Source organism: Eucalyptus grandis, chromosome 10 (genome assembly GCF_016545825.1).
Source record: "Eucalyptus grandis isolate ANBG69807.140 chromosome 10, ASM1654582v1, whole genome shotgun sequence".
NCBI classification, from domain to species: Eukaryota; Viridiplantae; Streptophyta; class Magnoliopsida; order Myrtales; family Myrtaceae; genus Eucalyptus; species Eucalyptus grandis.
In genome coordinates this window covers 31,906,431-31,923,228 of record NC_052621.1, presented here as the reverse complement: position 1 = coordinate 31,923,228, position 16,798 = coordinate 31,906,431, and the positions used below count along the sequence as shown (strand labels likewise).

At 40.1% G+C, this 16,798-nt stretch overlaps 1 protein-coding gene across 2 annotated transcripts; it reads left to right on the top strand.

Annotated features, from left to right (window-relative positions):
- Positions 1-3,096: 3,096 nt before the first annotated feature.
- LOC104422838 lies at positions 3,097-15,678 on the top strand. Of its 2 annotated transcripts, XM_010035282.3 has the most exons (24): positions 3,097-3,309; positions 5,592-5,725; positions 6,129-6,213; positions 6,347-6,400; positions 6,534-6,625; positions 6,709-6,812; positions 6,980-7,052; positions 8,007-8,394; positions 8,819-9,142; positions 9,218-9,421; positions 9,805-9,900; positions 9,996-10,035; positions 10,159-10,286; positions 10,594-10,840; positions 10,923-11,029; positions 11,103-11,224; positions 11,887-12,010; positions 12,084-12,142; positions 12,561-12,657; positions 12,755-12,974; positions 13,112-13,213; positions 14,349-14,467; positions 15,086-15,148; positions 15,278-15,678. In XM_010035282.3, the coding sequence occupies exons 1-24, from the start codon at positions 3,271-3,273 to the stop codon at positions 15,380-15,382; spliced, it is 3,126 nt and encodes a 1,041-aa protein (XP_010033584.3). In that variant the 5' UTR covers positions 3,097-3,270; the 3' UTR covers positions 15,383-15,678. The 2 variants fall into 2 exon arrangements, with proteins under 2 accessions (XP_010033584.3, XP_039159265.1); XM_039303331.1 differs by lacking the exons at positions 3,097-3,309; positions 5,592-5,725; positions 6,534-6,625.
- Positions 15,679-16,798: the final 1,120 nt, after the last annotated feature.

Genomic DNA, 16,798 nt, shown 5'->3' with positions numbered 1-16,798 from the left:
AAAGATGGTCCTCTCTCTCTCTCCCTCTCTTTTTCTCTAACGCGCACAAACAACTCAGGAAGATGATTGATGGTGGGGCTTGAGTTTGCAAAAGGAAGCGGCTTCACGTAATGATGTCGAAGAGCGTCCGTCATGTGATTAGGGTAGCCTCCCTGTAACTATGATAGTTCAGGCTGTGGTGAAATGACTTCAATCATCACTCATTTCCCCCAAATTTGTTCGCGGGGACCACACCTATATCCAAGGCCATCTAGCTCTAGGAAAAGGAATCATAATAAAGATCCGCCTAACAAAAACACTGTACATCCCGTTCATACAAGCATTATTGATCCCGACATAAATATCTAATACCTATAAATATATATATCCCTTTATGGTGCATATGTGCGCATTCGTATGTCCCGATCCCAAGAGCTATCTTTCAATAAGAAGTCGAATGAGGTAAGATTCATTTTATTTGACATTTCAAAATGAATCTTAATTTGGATGGTTTTGAACAAATGTCAAATTACCCATCTCTCCCTATCGAGGTTCTTTTGCAATGACCATGGCACTAAAGGTGGCTACTACTACGTATCATCGGAAGGCAACCACCATGGTGGTCACTGTAGTGGCTTAAGATTCTATATCTAGCATTTTTTTAATTATTTCTTTTCGAGCGAATTTGTTCAAATTCACAATTTTCTTTCCATCCCAATTTAGTTTCATTAAACACTCATGTTAGATCGGATGTGATGGTAAGTACTATATGACAATATCCGATATTGTAACCTGCAGTATTTCCCATCCAATATATCGGACATAATCAATTCCAAAATGCATGCCCCATCCTATTCAACAACCTTCTCCGCGACCTTACAAAGTACTACTAAATAGTAAATATACTAAATAGTAAATACAGCTAACGAGCCTTTTCTCGTCAGAGTTCAGGAACGTGCCGCGTGGCGGAACGGCGACACGGACAAGTGTCATGTTCGTAAAAGCAGCAGTAGCAGGGGGATCAAAGGGACAGGGGAAAGAGAGGACTGAGGACTGTTGGGCTCCGGCGAGCCCACCGTGTCGGATGGAAAAGAAAGGATGGTGTAATAATTGAGGGCGGCTCTGCTGTTGGGGAGCTCCGGCAAAATAAAGCTGTGGGGCCCACCTCTAGTTCTAGCTCTAGCTCTAAGTCGCTGCATCTTCCTATTTTTCATTTTCATTTTCATTTTTTTGTTCTTTTTTTGGCCTATTTTGGCAATTTACGAAGTGCCCCCCCTTACATTTGACAACGAATTAAATGCCCGCTCCGTTGATAAGAGAACATCGCGACTTCTCCGCATCATTATCTTTTCCTATTATGGAAGAGGAAATGGCGTTCGATTATATGATGTTGTTTGTAGTATTAATGATCATCATGTCATGTCATGTTTACATCTTTATCGGGGAAAATGAAAGACGATTATATTATTGTCATTGTCCTACTTCAGGCGACGCTTAGCCATATTCGACCAGCCGATGTTGAGGGTTGGTGCTGCCAAGAAAAAGAAGGGCTGCATGAGAAGATCAAAGGTGAGTTTTGAAGCACTTTGGGAAGTAGCTTTAGGCTAGTGAGATTCTTTGATCGAAAGACCTGGTATGTAGTAAAATCATCCCGAAACTCATTTGAGTTTGAACCCCACATTTTCACGGCCCAAAACTCAAATCAAATACCTAATCATTTCCCTTGATACTCAAAGATGATTTATAATTTTTTTTTTTATCTCACGGGAGATACTGATATATTATTTACAAGAGTTGTAAATGAGTGCTTCAAGCTACTGTTTAAGTATACTTTATTCACAGTAATTCAATTTTTAAGAAAAAATGATTGTACATAACAGGAGGAGAATCGGTGTATTGAAAGTTCTAAAGTGAGAAAGATTATAACTTGATTTTAGAATAGAACTATTGTCGTGGGCCAAATACATGTCCAAAATCCTTAGCTAGTTATTGGGCCTACGACAGCCCATGTGGCTGCAGGCTCCACGCACCTGCTACTTTCGGGAGACCTGCATCGACTTCAAAAGATTAGGGGCCGTGCCCTAGAGGCCCGATTCGAGTCTCTCATGCATTCGAATTGCAAAGGAACGCTTTGCTGCTTCAATTCGAGGATGATTCGATTTTCATGGGAGACAACGTTGGGCCTGACTGCTTTCTTAAGGCTTCCGTGCCCATTCATCTCTAACTAAAAACCCATCATCTCTTTTGACGGAAGAAGTTGAGGAGCCTGAGACCTGTGTGAGTGCGAACTCGAGGCACGAAAACACGGCTCAGAAAGACCAGTGGAATCGGCCGATTCCATGGTATCACGATGGTGCTTGGTCAGAACATGGAAATGCCATTGGTCCTAACATAAATGGATCTATTGAGTATCTTATGAAAACCCACTCATTGATCAAGTCTATTGTCACGTTACTTAGATATTTGCCAACTTATATGGAACGGTGAAAGAAAGAGGAAGGCGATCGGCGTTAGCAATTCTCTTTGGGCATCATCAAAAGGGTATTGTCTTGTAAAAACGGTTAGCTCGTCATAGAGCCCTACTGAGATGCAAGTTGATAGCTTTGGTAAAGCCGAACTGAGTAATTGCTAATTGATCTGCACATCTTCATTAGCTACACAGTACCCATCTCTCCATAACGGTTTCAAACCTGATTAAGGAACATCTTTTTGCGAATAAAGCAAGAGGAGATATAAAGTAACGAAAGCAATGTCAGCAAATAAGGAGGCCCGCAGCCGATTAACTATTGGTAAATCCAAAAGGGCCTAAGGCAAGAACGCTGCAATATCCTATACCGGTCGGGGGGACCCACGCGGACGCTCAGTGCAGTCCACGTGTCCTACCGAGGGTCGCTGTCGCCTAGTCGCCCATGCTTTTTTGGCTCTCGGAGAAGCTGTCGATTCGTTGGATCGGATTTGCGGTCAAATCGTCAAACATGTTTCCCATCCTCGCCGATCCCTGGCTCACCTAATCACCCTCCACGTGTCCTCGTCCGAGGCCCTCCGATCTCGTTTAATCCCCTGCTCCCGCCCCTATAAAATAACCGCCCGCTTTGTCTCTCTTCCCCATGCGAACGAGCTTAAAACTAAAACACCGTTCAACCGTTTCTCTCACTGACTCCACTTCTCTTTTTCTCTCCGACGGTTATCTCAAAGCAAGCCCTCTCTCTCTCTCTCAAAACCAGAGACTGCGAGTTCCTTCGAGCGGCCGCATTCCCGTTCGCCGGAGGTTATCGCCGCCGATTCGCCTCGATGTTCGTGAAGAAGCTGGTCGAGAAGGCTGCGAAGAAGGTAAGAGTCGTGGATCGTCTCTCTCTCTCTCTCTCTCTCTCTGTGCTTAAGTTGATCCGCTTCTTTGCGTGTGCGCGATTCTCCATTCGATCGGTCGTCGGCGTTCGTTTCCTCGCTTCTCGTCGTGTCGATTAAGCATCCGCTAGGTCGAGTGCTTGTTTCGAGCTCGTTTCCGCACAAGGTTTCGACTGATTTGGATTCAGTTTCGACTGGCCTCCATACGATTATGTTTCGTCGTCGTCGTCAGGTCGTCAGGTCGTCGTCATCGTATTAGGTAACGAAAGGCAGGAGATATTTTGAATCAATGAATTGCCGTTCGCACGCTGGTTTGCCTGCTCTCGCTCTGGCTTGATCTTTTAATGAGGAAGAGAGGAGGATCTGTTTCCCGATTGAGAGGGAGATATATCATTAATGCGATGGTCGCTTAGGAACGAGCTTAAACTTGCGAGCAGTGATTATCGTGTCCGGCTCATTGAGATCGGCAACGGGCAAGTCCATTTGAATTTATCGGAATGATAAATGGAAGATTTGACGGTCTATATAATTACTATTTATGGAGAGTTGATCCCAGCGATCATGTGGAGCTTCCCTGTTTCCTCGGTTTCTTCTGTCAGTCAAGCGAACCGTACGCATCGAAGGTAAGCCTAGTGGATGCGATGATTATGACCACGAGGCGGCGATCGAGTGGCTTGAACATTTGATGGAACCGTGCTGATGGAGTGAAATTCTAATTTAAACCGGAATCAAGTGAGATTCCAGCCATCAAAGCAGTAATATTATAGCGGAGAAGCTGTCTCTGATCTGGATTAGATAAGATTTAATCATGATTAGGAGGACGAGCTGTAGACTACCGTTGAAGTGGAGGAGGAGCATTGATTGCGATTAAGATCTTTCCTCCAGGACACGTCGCATCCTGCTTCTTCTGGCCAGCTTTGGGAAAATATAGGCAAATGATTTACACGTTGGGTCTGGGTAAAATGGGAATTAGCCTCGGTCGCTTTGTTCTTTTTCTCGTCCTTTTCCTGATTGTAACGGCCGACTACGGTTTCGACGAAAGGCTAATGCGCCGACGACCCCATGCGGAAACCGCCTCACAAGGTAATAGACAGCGACTTTCCACGTGGACCAACTAGAGCTTAAGTGACTCTGTCTTGTCCGATAGTTTAGCCCCTATTGTTATCGTGTGGTCCTGTCTTTCTTCGATGTCTCCGAAAGGTACGTGGCCGTTTCTTTTTTGCCGAGCCCCGAGGTCAAACATCTGGACTTTTTCCAAAGGAGTGAATAAAATCATGTTGAGGATCCGAACGAGTTTCAGATTGTCCTGAAGTCCAGCTAAAAATTTTGTCGCGGCATTTATAAGTAATAATATAGTTCTCGTTTGTTATATCTCGGGTCCTCTTTTAGGTTTTTAGGAAGCGTGAAATTTCAATCCATTTGGAAGTAGGTTGATTATCACGATGAGGACAAGTTAAGGGATCCCTTAAGAAGGGGAATTTCCTTGGTTGGGCCGTGTCCAAGCAAGTATTTACCTGCTTGCCATCTGTCCTTTGCGCATATTTCGCTTCTTGGACGGTGGTGTTGCAGTCCACAGTCCACGTGTCTCCTTTAAAAAGGTCAAGCTCATGCTTTTATTCTTTTCCTTGGGGGCCTTCAAACTCGATACGCTATTTCCCCTAATTATCTTATTCTAAGCAGACCCGCTCTCTTAATATATTCTGTCTCTTTTCTTTATCCTCTGGGCCCGCGCAGCGGGAAAAACGGACCGAAACCACCGACCAGTATCTAAATTACTGTGAATCGGACAGTGACCAGAAGTATCTTATGCATAGGATCCTTTCCCTGGACATTAAAACTTTGCCTGCCGAAGACGAGGAAACAAAGAATGGATTACAATTTGGTCCTTCCGTCTACATAATCTTTTACCATCTCGTGGGTGATTGGATTACATCCTCTATAGGCACGGGTTATGTAATAATTTCCCATTTCATGACCTGAGATGCTGCGTGATATGATTGTTATGTCTTCTTGACGTCCATATAGAAATGTCCTTGCTATGGAATGTTTGATGTGTGGGAGATGAATTCTTCTAGATAAAGTGCCTAAACTTGCGCATTCAATTTAATTTAACCTAAGTTTTAAGGCATATCATCAAGCAACATCCATCCCCACTGTTAGTCACGGATACTATTTTATCCCTGGTACATAAAATGAAGCTATGCCCTTGGTCATTACTGCTGCTGAGTGATGATTAATTGTGACATTGTGTTTGATTCTTCTGGCAGCCTGGAGGAAGAAACACAGAAGGACTGAAATCTAGCGATATCAACCCACATATCGTATTCCATTATGGGATTCCATCGGGATGCACCAAGTTCGCCTATGACTCAATTCAGAGCATACTTGCTGTTTCCACAAAGTATGATTCTTTGCCATTGTTAATTTATTCTCTTATGTGTTTTCTGTCGATGGAGTGCAATATCAGTTTCGCAGGTCAAAAATAACTTGGACTAAGATGATTTAGATAGCTCCTGAACAGCTCTGACTCTCCTAAGTCTTAGGTTGCAAGTGCACAAATGCTACATTTCCTCTCGCTAATATGGTTATTTGATGCAACACTTTGAAAACTGAAACTATTAAGAAGCAGAAGTAAGGTATTGGTTGAAATTACCACTCTCATTGCCTTTCAGCAAATGAAATTTCTCCCACAAACTCGCATTTTCTCTTGAAACAGCAATATGATGTCCATGTTTTGAGGCTTTGGTTGCAGATTCAATGGAAACTCTTTGACAAACGTGCTTCTCTTTCGTTTTGTTATCCAGGAATGGCCAGATCAAGTTATATGGGAAAGATAACACTCAAGTCATACTTGAATCTGAGCAAACAGGACCGAGCAAGTTTATGCAGGTTTTCTGGTTTAGTCCGTGATTTGCATTTCCATGCTTTATGCGATAGATTGCCTTCTTAGTTCCTTTTCAAATAGTTATTATTTTTTCATATTGTGAATTCACTAATTATTAATCCACATCATTATTGTCAGTTCATCGAGAATCAAGGCATTCTTCTGAATGTGACCTTCAATAATCAAATCGAGGTAAGTCTTCATCAGGAGATGCACTCTGGCCATGTGTCATGCAGGGGGCAGTCTCATGAAAATCAAATTTATGAGTTTCTTTATATTTGAAGTTGTTCTTGAGAGATCAATTTAAATGGGAATCGCATTTTAGGTTTGGGACATAGACAAGAAGCTATTGTCGCACATTTACAATTTCAAAGATGCAATTACCTCTTTATCAGTCCTGCAACATAGTTTGTACATGTAAGTGTTTTCCAAAGTCAAACTGGTCTGGATAATAGGGGCATAACATCATTCATGTTATTGTTTGACACATATATTGGCAGGTATGCTGGAGATCCTCTTGGAAACGTGTCTGTTTTGAAGCTTAATCAGGAGCCATATAATCTAGTCCAAATGAAGTACACGATACCTTTTGAAGTATCTCATGGTTAGATGCCTTCCAGTTTTAATTTGTGTTTTCGGTGATCTTGTCAGTGTTTTTTACTTGTCTTTTTTTCAGCTCCTTATGATCTTACAATGCCATGCTTTACTACGATATCTATATGCAAGGAGATCATTATTGACATTTCGTGTTTGATAAATCATCCTATTCAGGAATTCAAAATGAATTATCTGGTCACGTGGCTGTCATGCATGCACTGCCTCAACCATTAGCTGAAAGCAAGAGGTAGTCTTATTTCTATCGATTTTCTTGTTGCAGCATTTACATTGTTTGCAACCTATGATAATCTAATGATGTCATGCCTCTGGAGAAAAACTATGCCATGAAATGTCTCATGTTGCATGAAGTTTTAAGGTGGCTAAGAAGCACCTTTTTATTTCACTGTCCCACATGCTTTGCCCTTCAACTGATGCCACTTTCGATTGACTTGCAAAATTTTTTTCGTGGCGCTACTAGTTCAGCATATACGTAATAACTCTGATATGGTTGAAGAACTAGTTCACACAGAGATGTAAGGTTTCATGCCCTAGTGGCATCATATTTTACTAATGGTTTGCAACCTTGTACCAATAGCATTTAGGAATTAGATTCCAATATAATCCTAGACTTGGGAAATATAGTGAATGATGTGGGGAATTTGTTACAAACAATGAAACACAGGTCTAGGTTATTGTACAGTTTTCATTACTACCTCCAGTTGAGCATCATCCACTCATGTGCTACCATGGCACTAAATAGTTGCTTGCTTCAATTTCTTCTGCTAATTTTTTATAGTACAGGTTTATCTTATTTACAGTTTTCATTACTGCCTCCAGTTGAGCATCATCCACTCATGTGCTACCATGGCACTAAATAGTTGCTTGCTTCAATTTCTTCTGCTTATTCTTTATAGTACAGGTTTATCTTATTTACAGTTGTCAATACTACCTCCTGTTAAGCATTGTGAGCTCACGTAATGTCACCCTGGCGCTAGATAGTTGTTTACTTCCATCGAAGAGAAGCAAATGAATGGCTTTCATAAAATTCTCATAGTTATGAACCGCGGTGTCAGGGGTTCGAATCCCTCCTCGCCCACAATCGCTAGATAGTTGTCTACTTGAAGTTCTTTACATCTCAGCTACATACTTCTTTTTTCAAGTTTACAAACATCTATTTCAGTATTTTATTGTCCAAATACAGGGTACTAATAATATACGAAGATGGTCTTTTTGTATTGTGGGAAATACGAGAAAGCAAATCAATTTTCAAAGGTGGAAACATGTTGCAGTCAGCACATAATGAAGGAAAGAAAGTGACATCCGCCTGCTGGGCATGCCCACTGGGGAGTAAAGCTGTCATTGGATATAGCACTGGGGATATCTTCATTTGGAGTGTTCCAATCCCAAATGGAAGAAGTGAATTAGTGCCAGATATAGGCTCTCAAAGTGGTCCGATCTGTAAATTAAATCTTGGATATAAGCTGGACAGAACTCCGATTTCTTCTATGAGATGCGTTCATACAGATGGAAAACCAAGTCGACTATATTTTTTGGCGGCCCCTGATGCAGCATCTTCAAATCTTTTGCAGGTATTTGACATCATTTAATTTTCCTGCATAAAAATATTTTACTTGGTTTTGGACATTATTTTCATTTTAAGCAGACTCTATCGCTTGACTACTAGCTCTTATAACCTTTAGACATTTCATTGTCAGGAATTACCTTTGAAGAAATTTTTTCTAATATTGTCATATTATTATTAGGCTCCAAAAACACTAAGACAAGGCAGACCTTGTTTTCCCTTTTCTATTTACATTTCAAGATCTTAGCAGTAAGAAATATAGGACTTCTCAAAGTTCTTGCTACTAAACTTTCAATTATTTCCCATAGATATTGTAGGCATCTTGTCTGGGTGGGCCTATTAATCTGCCGCCTCATCATTTTAATACAACCATTTTAGAATTCCATGGTGTATTGAGAATGCTTATGGCAACTTAACATTTTACTTGTCAGGTAGTCTTGCTGAATGACCACTCTGAATCCCGCACAATTAAGCTGGGGCTTCAGCTGCCTGAGCCTTGCATTGATATGGAGATCATCTCGAACTACAGTGAGCAGACAAAGCAGAAACGAGAATCTCTTCTAGTTATTGGAAAATCAGAACATCTATATGAGTATGATGACAGCCTAATTGAAAAGTATCTCCTACAGTGCCAATCCAAGTCTGCTCCACCCATCCCAAAAGAAGTAAGGCTTAGGTTACCACTCACCGAATCAAGCATCACTGTGGCAAAATTCATCACTAGTAGCCAGTGTATCTCGAACTTAGATGACGAGGTGCGTAGATGTCAATTTACATGTCCTCAGCATAATGTGATCATCTTGGTAAGTCTGATTTCTCTGGTTATGTAGGATTACATACAATTGGTCAAAAAGGTTCCGCCCCTTCTGCACTCGGAAAAAAATGGTAGAGATGCATCTCAGATAAACCCAATCCCATTTGGTGGGTTTGCAAAGGTCAAAAATCTGTACGTAACTGGGCATAGCAATGGAGCCATCAACTTTTGGGACATGTCATGTCCACTTCCTCTTCCTATCTTTTCTGTCGAGCAGCAGGTGTTCTCCCCATAATGCCTCATCTTTTTTGCTGGAATCCCATATATGCGTTTTTATCTGCTTTTACACTTCTCATGCATCAATGTTCTCATTGGATTAAACTTCAAAGTCTAGCTTCACTTGATAAAAATTTCGATTCATCTTACCTAGCTCTATTAACAAGAATATTCATCCATATTGATGGAAGGATAAAAGAAGTTAGACATCAAGTTTCGGGGAGATTCTGCTCAAATCGAAGAATTATTTTTTGGTTTTGTGGCTTAACATGAATTTGTGTTGGAACTGAAGGAAAGAGACTCCATGGAGCATACATAACTTAAAAAGTGGATTGCACTCTTTCGGTTGTATGATTTGTGCTTCTTATTATGGTCTTGTTCTTGCAGAGTGAAGATGACTTTTCTCTAAGTGGGGTTGCACTTACGGCTTTGTGTTTTGACGCAAAGCACCAGATCCTTGTTTCTGGGGATCAAAATGGAATGGTTAGCCCTATGCCTACAGATTTAATAAAACAGGACCACTTACTTTTTACTGCAGTCATAAGGTTCATATTGTTGATCTGCTTAATTAACTACAGGTTCGCATATATAAATTTAAGCCCGAAGCGTATGTCTCAGGTACGTCTATATGAGGTTTAAAGTAGTTTAAACTTAATGCATTTGCTAGTCAGATTTTAAGTACTTCTTGCAAGAATTTGATACATCAAATCAACAATTATGACTTTAAATTCTCTCTTTTAGGTAGTGCAAAGAGAGGAAACAATCGCATGATAGGCGGTGTAAAAGCTTTGAAGGTTAATGGTGTAGTGCTTTCATTAAATATGAGCTGCAGCTCCAGGCATCTTGTTGTTGGTTCTGATCAAGGATATGTAAGTGTCTGTCTTTCATTCTAGGTATATATTATTGCTTCTTTTATGATATTTATTCTTTTAGGTGCTGATTAGAACTTGTTTGAGAGTGATTTTTCAGTGTTTGATGATATATTGCTGACATAACAAGTTCGGGCATGTTTCTTTGTCTATTGCAAATTCAAATGGGCTTTTTTCTTTGTTTTACTATTTTAATGAGATCTTTCTGCAGAATGGGGGGAAATAACCCTTTCAAATGCAAAGCATTGTCATCAGCTTGTGAAGTTTGTTGGGGCATGAATCTAATGCATGTGCCTTTTTGCTTTAGGTCGCATTGATTGATGTAGAGGGGCCTCATGTACAATTTACCAAGCAAATTTCAAGTGACATTTCTACAGGCATAATCTCTGTTCAGCTTGGTACCTGTGCTTTGCATGGTTTCCAGAAGAATATATTGGTGATGTCGACGAGGGATTCATCAGTTGTGGCCCTGGATAGTGATACTGGTACAATACTGAGCAATAGCATGGTGCATCCTAAAAAGCCCTCCAGAGCTCTATTTTTGGAGATATTGGGTGAGAATCAAGTTCTGCAGCATGTTTTTGAGATAATTTATTGTGTGAAACTAATGAGCTTACTTATAATCCCACTGTGCAGAGTTGAACACAGAGGATATGGTTGAGGACTCCATATTTAAGCAGGGACTATTGTTGCTATGTTCGGAGAAAGCCGTGTATGTGTATTCTTTACCGCATGTGGTTCAGGTAATAATACCGAGCACTTCTATATACTTCTTTAACAGCCAAGAAGAGGATTATATATCTCTTTTTGTTTCAGGGAGTCAAGAAGGTCATATATAAGAAGAAATTCCACTCCTCGTCCTGTTGCTGGGGTTCGACTTTCTATACTCCCAATGCTGGACTTATGCTTCTTTTTACTTGTGGGAAGATTGAGATAAGGTATTTGACAGTGAATTACCTGCAACTTGGCTGATGAGACAGACAGGGTCATAACTTGTCTTGCTGGAGTATAGCACTCCAAACATTTCTTCAAATATAAAATTCTGCTTGCTTCTTCTGTCTTCTCCCCAGGATGTGGTTGTCTTACACCTTCTAATTGAGCAGTAGGAATGCAAAACTTTTCATTAGTTTAGTTGAAGTTTTGCCCAACATTTGATACTTACCATCATAATTATTAATCCTTTGAAATTCTTGTATCGATTTTGTTCATTACATGTTTGTTTGGGGCACTTTCTGCAGCAATTGTATGATTTTTTGTGTCATCCTTTGTATAAGAAGATGCTACTTTGGAGCACCATTTCAAGTCTTGGTAGACAGGTGCATGGGAATTCGTTTATACCTAGAGAAATTACCTCTTTATCTAGGTTAGACACAGGATCTACCAAGATCCTCCTCCTCATATCTTTATTAGAAAGATCCAACTGAATAGAGTCTATTTCACTCATTTTTCCAAAGTCCACTTTATTCAATTACCCAGAATCTAGGCCACAGAGAATTTATTTCAAGGTTTATCCAACTGCTTTTCAATATTTATATAGTCATATGCAGCAAGTTGTAAAACCAAACATTTACTAAGCTTGTCTTCTTATTGGGGCTGGTAGGTCCTTGCCCGAGTTATCTTTGATAAGGGAAACATACGTAAGAGGACTTGCAGGTCCCACGTCAAAGGGAAGCACAATAAATGACAATTTGATATGCTCTTCTTCAGACGGTCAACTTCTTATGGTACTTTTACTCTACTCATTTGTCCCAACTCTGTACTTCTGAATTTATGACCTTCATTTATTTCCTGGCACAGGTGAACAAAGACCAGGAGATTTTTCTTTTCTCAGTTCTACTCCAGACAAATATGTTCAGGTGTGTTCAACTTTCTCTCCGACCTTCTACAGGAGTTCCATAGTATGGTTCCAGAGAACGTCATTCAAATTTGTTTCATAATACTACTTATTCCTAGAAGGGAGCCTCCAATTAGAAAGCATACTTGCAATGAAAACTAGCTTTAGCAGGAGACCAGGAGCTCTTACCAATAGTGCATCTGCGATCTTGATGGTCCACTGTATTAGTATTATGCTCATGCACAGCCATATGCTCAACTATATTAATGCTACTTCTACTCAATATGATGTGTTTTCAATTTTTCTTAGACAAGGAATTGATATTATGGTTATGTTTCTTGTAACTCTGTAAAAACGAAATAAGTAGACATGTACATCTGTCATTACTCCTGGTAGAATGGTTAACATTTATAGGCGTTGTCTATTGTTCCTCTTCATAGGCTGTTGGGGTCTCTCAGCCAAGTCTACCAAAAAGACCTGGTTCATTCAACAGAGAGCCTCTCTCCTGTGCGCGCCATCCAGAAGGAGAAGCCCAAGGTAGTATTAGGTTGGAGTTTTTTTTTTTTCTTTTTCCCTTTTTGAGTAGATTGTATATTAACCACTCGGTTGTAACAATATTATTTTGCACAAACAGGGATTATTTAGCTCCGTGTTCAAAGACACAAAAGTCAATAGAGAAAAGCATGCACCCGATACGTATAAAGAAGATCCTAGAGCAAGCATTGAAGAACTCTCCACTATCTTTTCAACAGCCAATTTCTCGAGTAATATTGTGGACATAGATGATAGTGGCACCGAGATTGAGAAAAGAGAGGATTTGGCTGGGGATGAAGATGACGATGAATTGAACATAGGTATGGCTGAGGACAGGGGTTTGCAGTAAATTTACCTGCATGTGTGCACTTTTACCCCCAACAAATTGTTTTTCCTGTTTATACTATTCATGGTGAACTTCAGATTTAACTGACTGAAAATTTCTTGCTTTGTGAAGATGATATTGATATTGGTGATAGTGAGGAAAAACCTCGAGGACAGAATTTGTTTGGAGGTCTCAACAAAAAAGTCTTGGCAAACAAATTTCAGAGCTTTAAAGGTGAGTAATATAAACGAATTTTCCTGTTAGAGAGCTAGCTACTTCATGCGGATCTATCCTCTTTAAAAGCAACATGAATTAAAAAAAAAATAGAAATTCACTGGTGATAGGAGAATATTTTGTCAGTATGTGGATCCATTTTTCCAAAATTGAACATAATGTCATTTATAAGTAAAGATAATCTCACCGTGTTCTACTTTCTCCAATAATTCTCCACATCCAAATCGACATTCCACCATTGCCTTGTCTTGCATGGACTGATGTGGGAGAAGATTAAACTTTTGACCGGGTCAAAATGGGTGAACACCCAGGCAATGTCTGTATTCTTTTTCTATTATCAGCAGTAGTGCTGATCACATATTCACAGTTTCCATATACTATCCACTGTCATGCATTATCATTGTCACAGATTTTGTGCTAGGTTATCATACAGTCATCAGTTTACATTATACACAGTAGAACAAGAACATGTAAAGTTACTGTGGAAAGAAGTCTCAAAACGAATAGAATGATTAATGTGGGATAAAGGAGCGATTGATCTTGGTCATTTGAGATATTACACAGCCAAATGATATAGATAAGTGGTGCTAAGAGTGTTCTCTAAGATCATCAGTTTTTTTAGGAATTGCTAAAGATGTCAGTATCTGATGTATTTGACATTTCTGGAGATGATCTTGTGTTGTGCTAATAATCTTGAGATTTGAGAAGTATTCCAGAGGTAGATGACAGGATACACCCACCCTTTGTTCATTTCTATCTGAAAGAATAGATTTAGCATCTGCTCCTAGAAATAGGTTTCGTTTTCACCTTTTCCTCACGGGAGCATTGAAATGAGGGGGATGTGTTGCTTCATAACCCATGATACTACCTTCCTTGGCAATTAATGTGAGCGACACTATGATCTATGATCCATATGCATGCGACGTGGTTTTTCTGTGTATTTGAGACCAAAAATGCAACCTATACCATGCACAACACACACACGCGAGCGCACAAATGTGCAGACAATGTCCTATAGGGTTTAGTAATTTGAAGCATGGCATTTTCCTGCCTTGTCACAAATGAACTAGAGGATACTGAGAAGGAGAAGATTTGCAATTGGATGATGTTTTCCACTTATAAATTCTGTTGACAGGGAAACTCAAGCATGTAAAGATCAAGAACGAGAAGAGTTCCACAAAAGAGGAGCAACAGGATGAAAAGATTGGTGCAGTCGATCAGATCAAGAGGAAATACGGGTTCGCCAGTTCTAGCGTAAGTATATTACTGCCACATGCCTTCAAAAGGCAAAGATCTTTGTTTCTTTCTGCTTCCCTTTGTATCCTGGTAGGTTTATACCATTTTGCCGAACTAGAAAATGAGAGTCTGGCCTGTCAAATCACGAATTCACTTTGATGAGATAGTTGGGGGTACCATGTTATCAACGAGAGGGGATTCAACTGGACAAGAACCTGATGGGTAAAGTTACTGATGTTGAGTATGTTGATTGTAGCAGTGAGCTTGCTTTCTCCATTTCACAATAAGGTTCATCAGGATGATGATTCCTTTTTTATCCAGAAAGAATAATACAGTGTCTAGTAAAAGTAGCATAAGCAATTCTGTGATAAATTAAAACAGACTGAACAGAACTTCCGAGGCTTCGGGTGTCTAATATTTGATGCCGGATTAGGAAACTGCACATCTCGAGTATGTTTATGAAGGAGAGCCCTTGACACTATAACATGCTTTTGGAGAACGTTCCGTTCAGTAAAGACAACATAAGGGCTGGGGACTCGTGGACTCGTGTGGCTTCTTCAACGCAATTTAGATCCTTTTGATTCCTCTTTCTTATCAAAGAGCGCATCACGTTGTTGGATATTGTTCAACGTGCAGGAAACAACAGGCGCTGCCAAAATGGCAGAGAGCAAGCTGCAGGAGAATTCGAGGAAGCTGCAGGTCAGTTAGTGCCAAAGTCTATAACTTCGGTCGTTATTCTACTCTCTTGTAACGCCGCTTTTGTTCCTTTTTCCTACTTGTTTTTTCCGCCTGCACTTTCAGTTCATGATTTTACTCATCCTTCGACAGGGAATAAGCTTAAAAACCACGGAGATGCAAGACACGGCAAAATCATTCTCGTCGATGGCCAAAGAGGTGCTCCGAGTCGCAGAACATGACAAGCGAACCTCCTGACAATGTGACTTCGGTTAACAAGGATTCCGATCATCTGGGAGATTATTTATTATGTTATTGGTAATGTTGCTTCATTCTTTCAAACCTTCTGTTGCGTGTGGCATGTCTATGTTGTATATATGCGTTTGTGTGGGTTTGTATATACATACATAGCAAGGAAAGAAACGCGTGGGTTCTATCTTACCTCTCTTTCGCCCAATCCCGAGATGAGTTGTATTAAAGCAGATCAATTTCACACATTGTCCTTGTTAGCAGGATATTAATAAAGAGATGATGGATTTGAATGTGTCTTAAAATTACTTTGTTTGAAAATTCAAAAATATTCACAAAGGCAAAGGAATAAAAACTTTTTCTCCAATTAAGGGAGATAGAGCATGTAAACCACCAGCACGTTAAAATAAGGATAAATATTGCGGTTATCAGACCATCACTAGAAACTTCAATCAGAAGCTTGCTTCCTGTTGGTCAGACACATACTTCGCGCAGTGTCTAAAATTAGCACATCTAACCAATACCCCCTTATTTTAGACACATACTTCTTTGCATCTTTTGCGAGCAAAATTTCTTCCCTTTCATTAGCGGGATATTAATAAAGAGAGGGAAACGAAAGTGGAAGAGACTAGCATTGGAGCCAAGAATAAAGTTTGATAACCATCCAGAAAGCTAGTACTTCGAAGACTAGGATGAAATTCCAAAGTTAGTACTTCGAAGGGACAAATGTTGTCGAGGATGTCCAAGCAGTGAATACAACTCGGGAATGAAAAACACGACCTAACTCCTCCAGACAGTTTTTGCACCTAATTAGGAAATCCATTTCAGCTGCAATTCGTATCAGTGTTAATCACGGAATCTCATCACAACCTTTTAGAAAATTTTAGAAAGTAGTCAAAACTGAGGATTACCATTCCCCAGCAGGTTAAGTACTACTCATGCTAGTCCTCTGGACAGACATAAGCAAACCAATCCCGCTATTCTAAGACGTTCCTGAAAGAGTTGAGTACTACTAGACCCAACATAAACGCACAAAAACCTCCATAACAGACAATGCATAGAGATTCATCTCTACCATCAAAATCCATTTCATACCATTTGCAGGATATCTTGCATAAAACACAACTTTTGTTAGACAACCACTTCTACAGATTGATCACAAAATCCTGTCGGATCAAAAGAATTTAGAAACGGCCCTGACGGAGCTAACAAAGAGGAAATGCTCACATCAAAAGCAAAAGCCAAATCCTAAATACTCAATGCAATCGAGCCCAATCATACTCTTAAAATAGACTAGAGACTCCACTAAGGAAAGCTAGCAACACCCACAGTCCCTTACAACAAGTACATTCCATCCCTTAAAATCCACAACCCTCCCAATGGGTTTTGCTTTTATTACCCAGTAATCCTATGCGGAAACTGTCA